The following is a 16,055-nucleotide window of genomic DNA, read 5'->3' on the forward strand; positions in this document are numbered from 1 at the left end:
CACCCACCCTCCTCCCCTTTAAACTTCAGGGCACAACCTAGCAGGGTACTGGAGCACTGACAAACAAATCTATGTAATTTGCATTTAATATATTCAAAACAGCAATATATGTTCAAGTTACCTTTCCGAAATCAAACTAGGCCTTTCAGTAAAAAAAAAAAAATATTTTAATAAAGAAATGTCTACATCGTATCATTATCTATGATCTCTGATCAGCATAGGATGACCTAAGAAAAGTGTGTGCTCAATATCAGAAAGGTAGCAGGAAAAGTGCAGCTTTATACTATCAAGTGATATCAATGAGATTAGCAATCACTAATAATTCAATATCAGAGAATATGGTTAGTGATAAACATTTAAACAAGCCCTGGTGACAAACTTTTCTTTGAGTTGCTCACCAGCTAAATAATGTGAACAGAACACTAATTCAGATAACAAAAAAATGACATACAGGTGTATTTTGCAATAAAACCCAAAAAGTCTAAATCAATAACGGCAATTAATGGTGGATCATTAAGTGGATGTTCATGTGTGATTAAAATTAGTTATTGTGAAATGCAGTAAAAAAGAAAAAAAAAAAAAAACACAAAAATGTATTAAGTTGTAACGGCTTACAAAATTAAAAGATTCAATATATCACAAGTTGACACCTCGGGTGGGAACTGGCTGTTGGTTTCCCCCTGTGAAATAACAAGTTCCCCCCTTTATAGTTATGTTGCCCTTTGTTAGCCTTCTTGGCTATTGCAAAAAAAGAAAATGTATGGACAACTTCAGAGGCCACTGTTTGAGGGAAAAGAAAAAAAAAAAGGAATTCTCCAAGTAGAATTGAAGTCCATGTGGTGGCCATCGTAAACAGAGGGGAATTTTCGTCACAATTCCTGGGGTTTTATGTTCCCAGGACACGATTGATAATGTCTAAAAGAAGAGGTCCATGCAGCAGCGTATCAATCGATGTCAACGTCGCAAACAGAACAGTTTGTCATCACGACCACCATTTTTCTTTTGTCCTATACAGGAAGTTTGGTGACAAGACGATTACACTGCTGGAATTGTATCTCTGAGGTTTAAAAGACCGTTTAAGGATACCTCCCTTCTTTTTTTTTAATATCTTGGAAAAAAAACAAAACAATGCAATGTAAAGGCTGTTCTTAGAGCCACCACACTGCAGTAACGTGTTCACCAGCTCTGCACTGGAAAACAGCTTTGCTCTTCTGTGAACAGACTGGTTGCTTACTAGTAAAGTCATGATGGGTTGGAGGGAAAATGGTAAAAGAAAAAAACAAAAACTTTTTTTTTTTGGCTAAAATCGGTAACTGGTATCTATAGGTTTACTAAACCACTTGTTTTCATTGTGACAGACAATCTAGATCTGAACTTGTTATGCACACTAATAAAGAAGCATAGCATTCAATGAATACATACACATCACAGGGCTCAAGGCTGCATAGCTTTCTACAAAAGGCAATATACTAGGATTGGCTTTTTTGGATATATGCTATTTGAATCAATGCTAAGTAGCTGTCTCAACCAGAAAGATCAAAACCCCTTGACTTCCCAAGGCCATTGCCAAAAGTTCCACTATCTTAATTACATCTTAAACTGGCAATAGATGGATTGAAATTAGGCTGATTCAGGAAGGAAGGCTGATCCATTTCAATCAATGGTCGTTCCCACTGGACAGAAGTAGAACTAATGATTGACTTCTGTCAAAAGGAAATGTTGGAAAACTTTGGTTGATGACGGGCTGCAGCCACTGATCAGTGTATTCTAAAATTGGAGGATTCCCATTGCCAGAATATATTGCTACAGCAAGGAGGATTACTCCAGTCACCTCGCTTGTGTGAAAGGAGGAATCATTTTGTTTCTTTTCGGTCAGCCCGCTGATGAACGGTCTATGGCCAGCCCTAGAGTTATGAAGTACCAGTGCATGGCTATATCGGTTTATAACTAAATTTGTTTTCTTTGGCAGACTAACTCCTGCAGACATCTGAAGCCTTCAAATAAATCTGCCAATTATATATTACATGTATGTACTAGGGAAAACAAACAGAGCCTTTTTTTAATCATAACTATATTACCTGTACAGCACTGGGGACACTCACACCTATAGGTCCTGAAATCAAAGTGCCCTACCCCACATCAATTAACAGGGGGGATAGGAGATGCTTCAGTAGTACTTCTGAAAAGCAATGGGAAGGGAAATTCTTCACTATAGAACAGAGATTTAAAAAAAGAAAAAAGTTTATGCCATAGCAAGTACATGCAGAAAGTAGGCTGGGTCAATTCTAACACCTAAACCACTCTACAGTTACCTATGTAACACAGACAATTGTTATAGGGTCCTTGTACAGGTAGCATCAACTAAAGGGTTTCATTACCTATTTACAGGATTCCAGCTTCAGCCACACAACTTGAAATGAAAAAAAAAAAAAAAAAAAAAACGGTCAGAACTCCACATTTCTGAAATGGTGTCTGGCCCATCTGGCATACAACTGTTTTACCAACTATACAGTGAAAAGTTAGTTGGAGAAAGTCTTGTACCTAACCCTTCGGGCCCTTCCAACCTTAAGCAGTAAGTAGTAGCCATGCATTCATGTGTGCTTGTGTTATGCACCTATAGGTGCATTTTTGTCTCTTCATGCAACATGCAAAGCAAGGGAGAAGCATTCAAATTTGTTTTTTTTTTTTGCAATAAACATTAATTTACCTGATTAACATGCATTAATGCAATTAATGCTACAAGCTCTTGTTTTTTTTTAAATGCACTAGCTACCCACATGCGGGATTAATAGGATTTCTATTTGAAATGCATTCCCACACACAAGTTTTACTGCAAGAAAACTAGTGAAAGTGGAGAACAAGCCCTAAGAGACAGCTAAGCTGGAAGGAAGTTAACTCTGCAGTTTTGGTAGAGAAACCAGTCAGCCAGGAGTATGCAAAAAATTCATTTTAAACATTATCTACCACAAATTCATATGAGCTAGAATGTCCAAATGAAAACAAAGGCAATATGGAAAGAGGGGGGGGGGGGGTTACTTTATCGTGTTCCATAACTGGGTTTCTTTTCTATGGTTTCTAGAGTAGGAATACATGGAAAAAAGGGTTCTCTTTTGTTAAATTAAATCTCTAACAGATGGAGAGCAAAACATTGTAAGCCCTTCAATCAGAGAAAACATTGACGGGCGTTGGGATATTTTTTTTCAAAAACAAATACCATACAAAAACAAAAAAAAAAAGTTTTTTTTTCCGCTTCCGTTAAGTTTCAGAGAGGTGGGCATCAAGTGAAGTTTCCAGCGGGAGCTCTGGACACGAGAGCTAAGTTTGCCCTCTCCTGGTTCATTTTGAGTTACACGTCCGGAGTACAAGTTCCGATTTCACCACAAACCTCCCCCCAGCAGCGGCAGCGTTCTCGAGGAATACTGGTTCTGCTCAGGATGCAAATGTGGCTTTTACCTAAATATATATTTATAGATTACATAAATAGATCTCTCTTTGCCTCTCTCTGTACATTAGGTCTGTGCACAAACATATGCATATTCACAATATACACAGTGAGCCTTATCAGACAAGTTCTAAATGCGTACTCTGCACGTATCCAATCTGCAGCCAGTTGTCAGCAGATAACATTATGCACATACAATCATTCACATTACACCTTCAGCAAGACAGGTGTCACCTCTTTGGCGTCAAGCAATGTGTGGTGCTCTCCACTCCTGCAATGGGTGATCTCATTTGCAAACAGTAACTGCTGTAAAAGAAGCGATTGTGTTAATTGTTTACACTACCACCTCCTCCATCATAAAATTCAAACATAGAGGTATTTATTCCTTAAATGCAGTTACTCATAGCAACCAGATTTTAGTGGCTTAGTGCAATCAGATTTATGAAAAAAAATATTGTTTGGTTGCCATGAGTCCCTGCGTTTTGTGTACGGTCTTCTCCCGCCCAATATATAAAAACCGCAATGTCAGAATGTAAATATCGCTTTGGAAATGGCTTAGGTATCCTCTAAGTGTCCTTAGAAGGCTCTATGGCAAAATTTTATTGATCACTGGACAGATGTAAAAAATAAAACCCTGCCCTGCTAATTTTTTTAGGGACCTAAAAGAACAGCTAAGGCAAATACAACTGTACTGATTGTGACTGCTTTGGCCTTCTGCGGGTGAAAGCATTTACAAGGTGCATCTTAGCAGCAGCAACACAATTTAAGGTGCTCGAGATTTTATGATTTTATGGAGGTGGCTTACTGTATCAAATGACATGACCCAGCATGACACAGGCTTGACCTTAACCTTAAGGCAGGAAAAATCTGCCCAAAAAAAACAGCCTCTTTCCTGAAATCCCCTTTTGTACAAAGGCCATATTTATATATATATTTATACATATATATATATGTACATATAAAAAATAATATTAATAAAATTCAGACAAAAAGCCCAACATTATCTACAGGTTCCGGTAGTCTGGCAGGAGGTTTCCTCGTAGGAGGGTGGAGGACGGAGAGAGAGGGAGGGAGGTACAGAAAATACAATAATGCAATACTGCGGAAATAATCCACTCACAGTAATATGTAATACTGAGAGCCATTGAATATCTTTCATAGGACAGGATCCTTCTACAGCTTCCTAGAAAAGACAAACTTCATTATCATTTATGTCATTAGTTTTAACAATGAAAGATCAGCTAATGCGATCATCTAGCTTGTTCTTCCCATTTCTCTGCATTATGCTGATCTGTAATGGAAGAGACACAAAGCCAAAGCTTGTGTCAAGTAAGGGGATTAAAATTAAAAAGAAAAAATCATGGGGCAGATATTAAAAGGTGCCATACAACACCTTTAAGGTATAATTTCAATATGGCAATAGAAAAAAAAATTGAACTATAAATTTTGTTTGTTGGGGGGGGGTGTTTTGTTTTTGGGGTTGAGCGGTACCTCCCTCAAGCACTCTTCTCCTCCAGCATTTGCCCTGTTACTGCTCACTCCTCCTTTTGGAGGGCAGTTGGACCCAGTTTGTCATCACGGCAGTTGTCCCCGCCTTCACTACTAATCCCAGTAAAGTGAGAGGCATTGCCATTGCTGCAAGGGTCACTGCAATCTCTGGATAAGGCACATGCTATAGTTTGTGAGCTGGATTCTTCTTCTGTAACAGTGTTTCCACTGGTCCCATTGACTTGAGAAGGGCTGCGGCTGTCTGTTGACCCCTGGAAAAGACAAGAAGAAACATTTAGTGATCTAGGATCTTTTATTTTTTTTTGTTAAAGCAATCTTACTGTACAAATTAGTAAAAGCTCTGTTACCTGTAAAAGAAGAGCATAAAAAATTCACCCTTTTTGTTGCCTGGGCTGCCAAATCCCACTCTGGTCAAAAAGAATTGTTCCCCAAAGTCTTTTTTCTGAGGCAGACACTACTTGTTCACCTAGGCTAGGGGGTCAGTAAAAGGAACCACTAAGCACAGGAGATCAACTCTTCCAGAAGCCTAGGTTTTTCTGCAGACTTCAGAGAAAGATTATTTTTTGACAGGGCGGTGTCTGACAGTGGGAGGCGGATGTACATACTCATTTGCAGGTAGAGCTTTGTGGCCAATTTTATTTACCTGAAGGGTCATTTTAAAATCCCAGCTGTCATTACCCAGCGTAGGTAGATTCTTATAATCAAGAATACCTGGCAGTAGATCACATACACACAAAGAATAAAGCCTAACAAGACCTAGACCAGGTACAGTTGAAGGGACCGTGTCATGAGAGGATCATAGAGGCCTTCACTGATGAACTCTACTTTGGGAATAGTGATTTTCCAGGCAGTCATGTTAATGTTTTGGCTTTCATTATACCTGAACAGCTGGCCTGGCAAAAATATAGAAATAAGACTGGACACTTTTCTCACACTCATTTAAAAGAGAAGTTTCTTTGTAAAAAATAAATAAATAAATAAATAATAAATGCACATCTTTTTGCAGATAAAAAAAATGTGATTTTTGACTTACAGTAGAACCCATTTCTCTGATGTTCATTGACGAACACAGCTCCATGTATTCATAACCATTGGGTTATACTGCCCCCTACAGGAGTAGGCAGAAAATAATTCTGGCTACACCCATGGGCAGTCCCAGGGGGTACACTCCCTCTCTCTACTATAGCCACTCAGTTTGGTAACAAGCACTGTCAGGAGAATAATAACTCCATAGAGGGGTGGGTGCTGTGTCCGTCAATGAACATCAGAGAAATGGATTTTACAGTAAGTCAAAAATCCCATTTTCTCTTTCGTTCATGGACTCCTGGTATTCATAACCATTGGGACATCCCAAAGCAGTGTTAAAGGAACCGCACACTAAGCCAAGGCTCGGCAGTTCCTAAATGTTTTGCAGGACAATTTTATGGGTCAGATGGTGAAAGCACCGACAAGAAACAATGCGGTACTTGACTTACTGATTACCAACAATACTGGCCTGATCACGGATATAGAAATACGGGGCAACTTAGGAAACAGTGACCATAGGTCAATTAGTTTCAGTATTAATCATAGTAATAGGAAACATAAGGGTAATATAAGGACACTGAATTTCAAAAGAGTCAATTTCCCAAAACTGCGCTCTCTGCTAGAAAATATCAAATGGGAACCCTGGGAACAAAGAACACGGAGGAAAAATGGGAGTGCTTCAAGAGCATACTTAAAGGGATTGGCCAGTGCATTCCAAAGGGAAATAAATTTAAAAGAGCAAGACTAAACCCTGGGTGGCTAAACTCCAACATAAAAATGCATATTAATGCTAAAGAAAAGGCCTTCAAAAAATACAAGGCTGAGGGGTCATTGGCAGCATTCAAGCATTACAAAGAGTGTAATAAGAAATGTAAAGACGAAATCAGGGCGGCTAAAATAGAACACGAGAGACATATAGCGGAAGAGAGTAAAAAGAACCCCAAGAAGTTCTTTTAAGTATATAAACAGTAAGAAAGCGAGGCCAGAACACATTGGCCCCATAAAAGACGATAAGGGAGTTTTGGCCACAGAGGACAGAGAAAAGGCGGAAGTGTTAAATAATTTCTTCTCTTCAGTCTTCACAAAAGAATCGGGGGGCTACACGAACCCAGCTTGTAAGGCCGAACTAAATAATACACCTCAGGAAGTTCCCCCATGGCTAACAGAAGATAGACTTAGAACTTAACTAGAGAAACTGAACATAAATAAATCACCGGGACCAGATGGCTTGCACCCGAGGGTTCTTAAAGAGCTCAGCCAGGTGATTGCCAGACCATTATTCTTGATCTTTAACCACTTTACCACCGGAGGATTTTCCTGCTTTACGTCCAGGCCACTTTTTGCAACTTGGCACTGCGCGACTTTGACTGACAATTGCGCGATCATGCAACTCCGTACTCAAACAAAATTTACATCCTTTTTTTCCCCACAAACAGAGCTTCCATTTGGTGGCATTTGATCACCTCTGCGCTTTTCATTTTTTGCGATATTATTAAAAAAAGAGCGAAAATTTTGCGCAAAAATCGACATTTTCTACTTTGACAGTTAAAAAATATCCAATATATTTAATTGTTGTCATATATTTAGGCCAAAATGTATTTAGCTACATGTCTTTGACAAAAAAATTCTCAAGGAGCGTATTTTTAACCGATTTAAGTCCGGAAGATTTTACCCCATTCCTGACAAGGCTATATTTTGCAATTCGGCACTGCGTTACTTTAACGGACAATTGCGCGGTCGTGCAACGCTGTACCCAAAATAAATTTATGTCCTTTTTTTTACCCACAAATAGAGCTTTCTTTTGGTGGTATTTGATCACCTGTGCAATTCTTAATTTTTGGAAAAAAAGCGACAATTTTGAAAAAAAAAAATATATATTTTTTACATTCTGATATATAACATTCCAAAAAAAAAAAAATTTTTTTTTTTAACATTTTAGGCCAATTTGTTTTCTGCTACATATTTTTGGTAAAAAAAAAAAAAAAATCACAATAAGCGTATTTTGATTGGTTTGCGCAAAAGTTATCGTGTTTACTAACTACGGGAAAGATTTGTCACTTTTATTGTTTATTTTTTTTTTTACTAGTAATGGCGGCGATCTGCGATTTTTTTTTTTTTTGCGGGACTGCGACATTGCAGTCATAGAGAACTGGCTCCAGGGAAGAGTACAGAGGGTGGTGATTAATGGGGAGTACTCGGATTGGGCGGGAGTGGAAAGTGGGGTCCCCCAAGGTTCTGTCCTGGGGCCAATCCTATTTAACTTATTCATAAATGATCTAGAGGAGGGGATATCTAGTACAATCACAGTATTTGCGGATGATACTAAACTAAGCATGCCAATATCTTCTAAACAGGATGTGGAAAACTTACAAGGGGATCTGAACAAAATAATGAGGTGGGCAACTACATGGCAGATGAGGTTTAATGTTGAAAAATGTAAAGTAATGCACCTGGGCGTCAGAAATACGGAAGCAAGCTACTCACTAGGGGGGGGGGGACCTCTGGGTGAGTCTAGGATGGAAAAGGACCTGGGGGTACTGGTAGACAACAGGCTTGGCAGTGGCATGCAATGCCTAGCCGCTGCAAGCAAAGCCAACAGAATACTGGCATGTATAAAAAAGGGGATTCACTCAAGAAATAAAGAAATTATTCTCCCACTCTACAAGACTCTGGTCCGGCCACATCTGGAGTATGCTGTCCAGTTCTGGGCACCGGTCCTCAGGAAGGATGTGCTGGAACTGGAGAGAGTCCAGAGAAGGGCAACAAAAATAATTAGGGGAATGGAGCGCATCGGCTATGAGGAAAGACTAGAAACACTTAACTTATTCTCTCTGGAGAAGAGACGATTGAGGGGGGATATGATATCAATGTACAAATACTGTACTGGCGACCCTAGCATAAAGAACAAACTTTTCAGAGTAAGGGAATACAATAAGACACGTGGCCACTCACTAAAACTAGAGGAAAAACGGTTTAACCTTAAAATACATAGGGGGTTCTTTACTGTCAGAGCAGGAAGGATGTGGAATTCTCTTCCACAAGCAATCGTATCAGCAGGGAGCATCTATAGTTTCAAAAGACTATTAGATGGGCACCTTAAAGACCACAACATACAGGGGTATACAATGTACGGTTAACAGCAAAAACGCACACATCATAGGTTGAACTGGATGGACTGATGTCTTTTTTTGACTTCACAAACTATGTAACATGAGGTGTGGGAACAACCAAAAAATTCCACAAGGCTTAACATTAGCCAACCAGGCAACAGGGGCTCAACCAAATAACTGGAGCCCATCTGAAAAAAACAATACACCCTCAAAGAGGATCAGGTCCTCTTAAACAGCAGCCTGCAAAACCTTGCAGCAAAAGGAAGCATCCATAGATGCCGACACATCCACTTTATTAAACTTTGTAAAAGTGTGCACCGATGACCAGGTGGCCGCTTTGCAAACCTGCGTCACTGACGCCTGATGACGGAAGGCCCTTAGCACCCTAGTAGAGTGCTCCTTCATAGGGAAAGGAGGAACCTGACCCCTGATGGAACAGGCCTGAACCACCGTCTGTCTGATCCATCTGGAAATGGTCGCAGAGGAAGCAGACAACGCTTTTCGGAGGTTTACTTGTGAGCACAAATAGAGTCTGACTTCCTGAAAGACTCCGTAGCTGCCAGGTACCCCCTTATTGCCCGGACCACATCCAAGGTATGCAAGGCAATTTCCTTCTGATGTTTAGGCCTGGGACACAGGGAAGGCAACACAATGTCTTCATTAAAATGAAAGTCAGAGACGACCTTTGGAAGGAACGACGGACAGGGGCGAAGAACCACTTTATCCCTGTGAATCACCAGGTAAGGTGAATGACAGGATAATGCGGCCAGTGCCTGACACCCTGCGCGCAGAAGTGGTAGCCACTAAAAAGGCCACCTTCTGGGACAATGTAAGCAGAGGAATCTCCAGAATATTTTTAAAAGGAGGCTTCTGCAGAGCTGAAAGCACCAAGTTAAGATCCCAAGGCGACAACAGACCCCGCACTGGAGGAATAAAATGTCGGACACCCTGAAGGAAAAGGTACGCTGCAGGGAGTGTGTGGCCAAAGGTCGGTGGAAGAAGACTGCCAAAGCCGACACCTGGCCCTTGATGGTACTCAAGGCCAATTTCTGTTCAACCCCCGTAGAAGGAAGATTAAGAGCAAAAGCCACTGAGAAGGAGCGAGGAGGAACCCCAAGAGACTCACGCCACACAATGAACCTTTTCCACATACAATGGTAGATCTTCCTATAAGTAGATTTCCTAGCTTTCAACAGGGTAGGAATCACTGACTCAGATAAACCTCTATCCTTCAGCACCTGGCGATTAACAGCCAAGCCGTCCAAGCCAGCAACTGTAAAGCAGGATGGAAGATCGGTCCTTGGGACAGAAGATCCTCCCTGAGAGGAAGCTTCCAAGGACGTCAGCGATCAGCCACACCAGATCGGCGTACCAAGCCCGCTAGGCCAGTCCGGAGCCAATAAGATGACCGCAATCCCTTCTGCCTCAATCCTGTGTAAAAGTTTGGGCGGAAGCTTGAGAGGAGGGAAGGCGTAAATCAGTCGATACTGACCTCCACGGAGCCACCAGCGCATCTGTGGCATCCGCCAGAGGATCCCTTGACCAAGCTACAAACCTCTGCACCTTTCTCTTGAGTCGAGACACCAACAGATCTACCTCGGGGGTGCCCCACCGGAGACATAGCTGATGAAACATCTCCGGATGAAGGGACCACTCCCCCTGGTCCAACGCCTGTTGACTGAGCTAATCCGCCTGCCAATTTTCCACTCCGGGAATGTGTACGGTGGAGAGGGCTGGAACGGACCATTCTGCCTACCTTAGAATGCCAGCTACCTCATTCAATGATCCTCACCTTTGGTGATAAAAGATTTTAAGATGTTATGGTGATTGTGGTCTTTTGATGTTTGGCTCTACTTAATAGTACTTGTCTTTGTATTTTATTCTTAAAAAAGTTGTTTTAGGTCAATATTGTGGTTCTGTAGAAAATTTGATATGTACTCATTTTGTGTAACAAATGTTCATGTCATTAAAACACATTTTACAAAACATTTGGTTAATCTGTGAGGTGTGGCCTGACATTGAGTGCATCCTTTAAGAGTCTGTGTCCTGCTGCACAGGTTTGTTGTGAACAAGTAGGGAGACCCGTGTGAAACGTTAACAGTTCCTGTCTGTTTGGCATGACGATACTTCAATAAATTCAAGCAACTTCATTCCATGATGGAGTGCAACCTATTTCTTTTTCTACAAATACTTTCATGGTGGTGAGCCGAGGTGAGCACACAGCTGGATTGCAGAGCACAGCTGACTGAGCCTGAACGGTGTTGCTCTTTTCTTTGCATTACCTCCAGAGCCGCTAGGACACTTCTTGTGCCCCCTTGATTATTGACATAAGTCACGACTGTGGCATTGTCCGATTTAATGCGCACTGGACAACCTTGAAGATGATCCTTCTAATGATCCAGACACAAGTCTGATCTCTCGGAGTTCCAAGACATTGATTGGTAGTCTGGATTCTGCCAACGTCCAGATCCCCTGAGCAAAATGCTTGATGAGGGTGCATCCTCAGCCGGACAGGCTGGCATCCGAGGTGACTACTGTCCAATACAAGGGGAGGAAAGATTTTCCCAGCCAAAGTGCTGGAGAATGAAGCCACCATATAAAGGACTCCCTCATTCTCTGACTCAGCTGGATCTGATTTTCCAGAGACTGGGGAGTCTGGTCCCATTTGGTCAGAATCTCCCTTTGCAGGGACCTCGTTTTGAACTGTGCAAATGGAACCACCTTGAAGGTAGACACCACCAGGCCCAGCAGCCGCATGCAAGTCCGGAGGGACAACCATCTGTTGGACAGCAGGAGGCGAGAGGCAGCTGCAATTTTTGGAGTTTGTCCAGAGCAAGGAGCACTCTGGCTAAGGCTGAGTCCAGAGTCAGGTCCAGCTTTGTTGACGAAACTAGAGCAGACTTCAGAAGGTTTAGAAACCAGCAGGACTCCCGCAGAGTTCGTATTGTGATCTCCAGGTTGTCCACCAGAGAGAGGGAGACTCTGCTCGCAGAAGGAGATCGTCCAAGTAGCCCAGTACCGCGATCCCTTGTTGGCGTAGCAAGGATAGCATTGGGGCGAACACTTTTGTGAAGACCCGATGAGCAGAGGCAAGACCAAAGGGTAACGCCACAAACTGATAATGCTCCTCTCCCACAGCAAAGCGGAGAAAACGCTGGTGACTGGCACATATTGGAATGTGAGGGTAGGCATCCTTGATATCGACAGATGCGAGGAAATCCCCGATGCAATGATGCCACCACTGTTCGAATGGACTCCATTCTGAACTTCTGTACCCGCGTAAAGCAGTTTAGCGCCTTGAGGTCCAGGATTGGATGCACTTTGCCTTCCTTCCTGGGGACTGTGAACAGGTTGGAGTAAAAACCCTGAAAATGTTCCGAAGTCAGAACCGGGACAATCACCCCTTGAAGGAACAGGTCTTGTACTGCCCCAAACAGACCCTGTAAGCGGTCTGGGGACAGGCGCAAGTTGGAAGGAAAAAATCTTGCCGGGGGATAAGAGCGAAATTCGATCTTGTAGCCGGAACAGATTACTTTGTGGACCTACTTATCTCACACTAGGGAAGTCCACGGGTCTGGAAACCAGCGAAAACGTCCCCCCCCAGCCCTCAACACAGGTGAGGGCGCACCTTCGTGCTTAAGGAGCCTTGTCCACGGGTCTAGAGAAGCCCGATCTTAGCTTGCCAGACCAGGTTCATTTGTATCCTCCTGAATCGGCCCTAAAAAAGGCTTTAAGTCCTTGTCAGTTGACCCTGAGGGATTAAAAAACTTCTTATGAGCTGAAAAGGAAGGCCCATGTCTATGACAAGGTTTCTTGCCCTAAGAAAAGTACCCCCCCCCCCCCCGCATCCAAAGAGGCACCACAGATAAACTGCAGCCCCTGGACCAGCTGGTCCGCCAGTTCGGCAAAGGCAGGGGGGAGCTGTTCCCCATTAAGGTCACTGCGTAAGAGTTTAGCCCACTCAGTCAGAGTTTGTGACACTAGCTTAATGGTGAATACCGGCCTCATTGCCGAACCAGCCAGAGTGTACATATGGTGGGCCACAGCCTCCGCGTCCTGGATCCTTAAAGGCCAGGGACTCTTCAACCAGAATCATGGTTGCCTTGTTTAATCTGGAAACAGGAGGGTCCACCACCGGCGGCACAGTCCTCTTCTTAAGAAAAGACTTCTCATAAGGGTAACGCCTAGTAAAGCGTTTAGGAACCCCACGGGGACGCTTTGGTTGTCCCCACTCTTTAGTGACTATTCTGTCAAAATAGACAGGGAAAGGAAACACCTTTGCCACTCTGGATAGCTTGTGAGTGCCAAAGGGTACCTGCGCCTCGGTCGCAGCTTCAGCTGCGTCCTCCACCTTTAAGGTCTCATGCCCCCCCCCCCACAGTTGATCGTCTGGTCGCCGGCAGTGCACCCCCCCGGCCCCCATCACCAGTCAGCTCCGTGCTCCCATCCCTGGAAAGTGGCCAGACCACCCAAACAGCCCCAGCATATGTGGAAGGCGGGGGGGCAGGATGAGGGGCTCGGCAAGGGGGGGTGGTGCCTGCTTAAAGGAGGGGAACCTGGGGTCCAATCTTCCCAAGGAGGGGCCCATGTCCACCCCAAAACCCTCCAGGGGGGAGAGGGGACAGCTACTCACTGTACCAGGAACCAGGCGGGCACCGCTCCAAACAGAACCCCTCTTTATCGAAATGGGGGGCTGTAAGCTAGGAGGAACGCTGCGACCTGGCCTGAGACCCGGTCATATGCGACCTCGAGAGGCGTTTAACTCGCAGGCCAGCCCCCATCCAGTGCGGCTATGTCGCAGCTGACCTACTGTGGAGGTCTGCGCGCGCGCACTGGCCAGGCTGGGGTGACCACTGGATCTAGTTATCCAGCCCGTTGCCCAGTCCAGCAGTTGATTGTAGATCTCACAAGAGAAATCCAGGAGGAAAAAATGTCCTATCCCTTGCAAGGAATAAATGACACAGACGTGTTTTTTTTTTTTTACTGTGACAGCGGATGCAGGGAGAAGATACCAGGCCCGGTGTCACAATGGAGTGAAGGGGCTACTGCAACAGTAACATGTTACTCCCTGAACACAGGTGTAACATGTTCTAAAAGTGTTATCTTTTAACATTTGCTTTTTCTGGGTCTGTGTTTAACAAGTACGTAAAGCGAAACTCAACCTAAAATGTGACAAAAACTGAGCAGGCAATTCTTTATTGCGGAAGAGAAATTCTACTACAATAAGACACACACACACACACACACACCTGCCTGCTTGCAGTCTTCTACTGAATGTACACTGAGGTACACATGTGCAGCTCAACATACATTACTGCCACAGTGTCTGTGTCGGAATGACTGATGCCCATCATCCCTGCCAGCCAATCAACAGGCCCAAACCCTAGCCTTGGAAGAAGATGACATGTTGGCATGGGATGTACCCATTGCACCACTGGAAGGTGGAGGTGAGTATCTTGCAGAGTTTAGTTCCACTTTACGTCAGACTTAGCCAGGCAGCTACCATTTTCAGAAGGAGATCAGCAATAGAAGCCTTCATACTTCCCTTGTGACAGGGTCACATTAAGGATGAGTAAGGAGTAAGGTTCCAGTTACAAACACTGATGCTTTTGCACCTTTAACTGGCATCTCTGCAAATGTTTTAGAATGAAACATAAAAAGCAGTCAATATTTTTTAAGTCGTAGTTATCCTAAAATATGTCTATACACTTCATTTGGCATCATTTCTGTTTGTTGACTACACAGGAAAACCAAACTCAAAGCTAGGAAGTTTAATGTTATTCGTTGTTGATTCAAGATCGGCCTTATAAAAAATTCCACACTCAGGATCTAGACTGGTAAGTTTTTGTTACAGACCTATAAATTTGTAATGAATCAAACATAAGCATCACCCAATGAACTAAAGGAAATGAGAGTTTATCTGGTCATTCTCTTCTTGATTTCTCTTCTTTAGGCTGTGGGATTCGCAAGAGAAAATCAATAGATTCCACAATCCACACTAAATAGCGTGAATGAAGGAATCATTACTGATGGCTATTGTACACAGACAGCTGTCTAAATACCTGAACAGTGAATGCATCTAGCAGGAAGCAGCCCCAGTTCAGCCAACAACTTTCCACCCGGTCCAGTTAAATTAGTTAAATCAACCTTTGTCAAGCCGGTTGGCGTTGATAGGGCCTCCACGGCTCAAATTTCCAGCTTATTCAACAGGAAGCAGCTGCAATTCTATCTGTATACGGCTATCTTTAAAAGTTGGGTACCAGCTGCAAGTCACTTTGGAACTGCCCCAATATACAAACCACATCTAGTACCATGCACGCAGCCATGGTATGTTACTACAAACCTGCTTGCTCACTTTTTTGTTTGGTTTTGCCATTTTGTTAGCAGCAGGATCTCTTCCACGCCTAGGAGAAGGAGAGGGGAACCAGATCTGATTATGATTGCCAATAACCAATGACCATTTACCACATTATTAGCTCTATTTGTTAAAGTATAACTATTGATATGTTTTTTTGGTTTTTTTTTTTCATTTCGGATACAGCAAGTCAGTTCGTTTTTTTTTGCCATCTATGTCCCATTGGGGAGATTAACCTTCACTTCCTGCCTCATACCCAAAACAGGAAGTCCATGCAAATTAAGGGAGTCCCTTGGGGCCCCCCAGGTCACAAGAACTAGTGTCCCCATTGGAGGATTTCCCCTCTATTACTTTCCTGGGGACAACCCAGAATTTGGCACTCTCTTTCACTCTCTGTGCTAACAGTAAACAGAACACATAGAAAGGGTAGATCTCCATAACGAGGGCACAGACAGCAATAAAAACCTGACAGGTGATCTAATCCCACTCAACTCTATCGAAATAAAACATAAAAATTTGCCTTTAGTTATACTTTAAAGCAGGGACCCTCAAACTACGGCCCTCCAGCTGTAGCGGAACTACACATTCCATGAGGCATTGTAAAACTCTGACA

At 43.1% G+C, this 16,055-nt stretch overlaps 1 protein-coding gene across 3 annotated transcripts in view; it reads right to left on the minus strand.

Moving 5' to 3' along the window:
• Positions 1 to 4,871: 4,871 nt before the first annotated feature.
• FAM120C (family with sequence similarity 120 member C) overlaps positions 4,872 to 16,055 on the minus strand; it is an 88,066-nt gene continuing 76,882 nt past the window's right edge. Inside the window, exons 15-16 of one of the 3 annotated variants that reach the window (XM_082263519.1) lie at positions 15,443 to 15,491; positions 4,872 to 5,202 (exon numbers count right to left, since the gene is read on the minus strand). In XM_082263519.1, coding sequence (XP_082119645.1) covers positions 4,978 to 5,202; positions 15,443 to 15,491 — 274 coding nt within the window. In that variant the 3' untranslated portion in view covers positions 4,872 to 4,977. Of the gene's footprint in view, positions 5,203 to 15,430; positions 15,492 to 16,055 lie in introns of all 3 variants that reach the window. The other 2 variants (XM_082263518.1, XM_082263520.1) reach the window with 2 other exon arrangements.

Source organism: Pelophylax lessonae (assembly GCF_965119305.1).
Source record: "Pelophylax lessonae genome assembly, chromosome: 7".
Classification (NCBI taxonomy): Eukaryota; Metazoa; Chordata; class Amphibia; order Anura; family Ranidae; genus Pelophylax; species Pelophylax lessonae.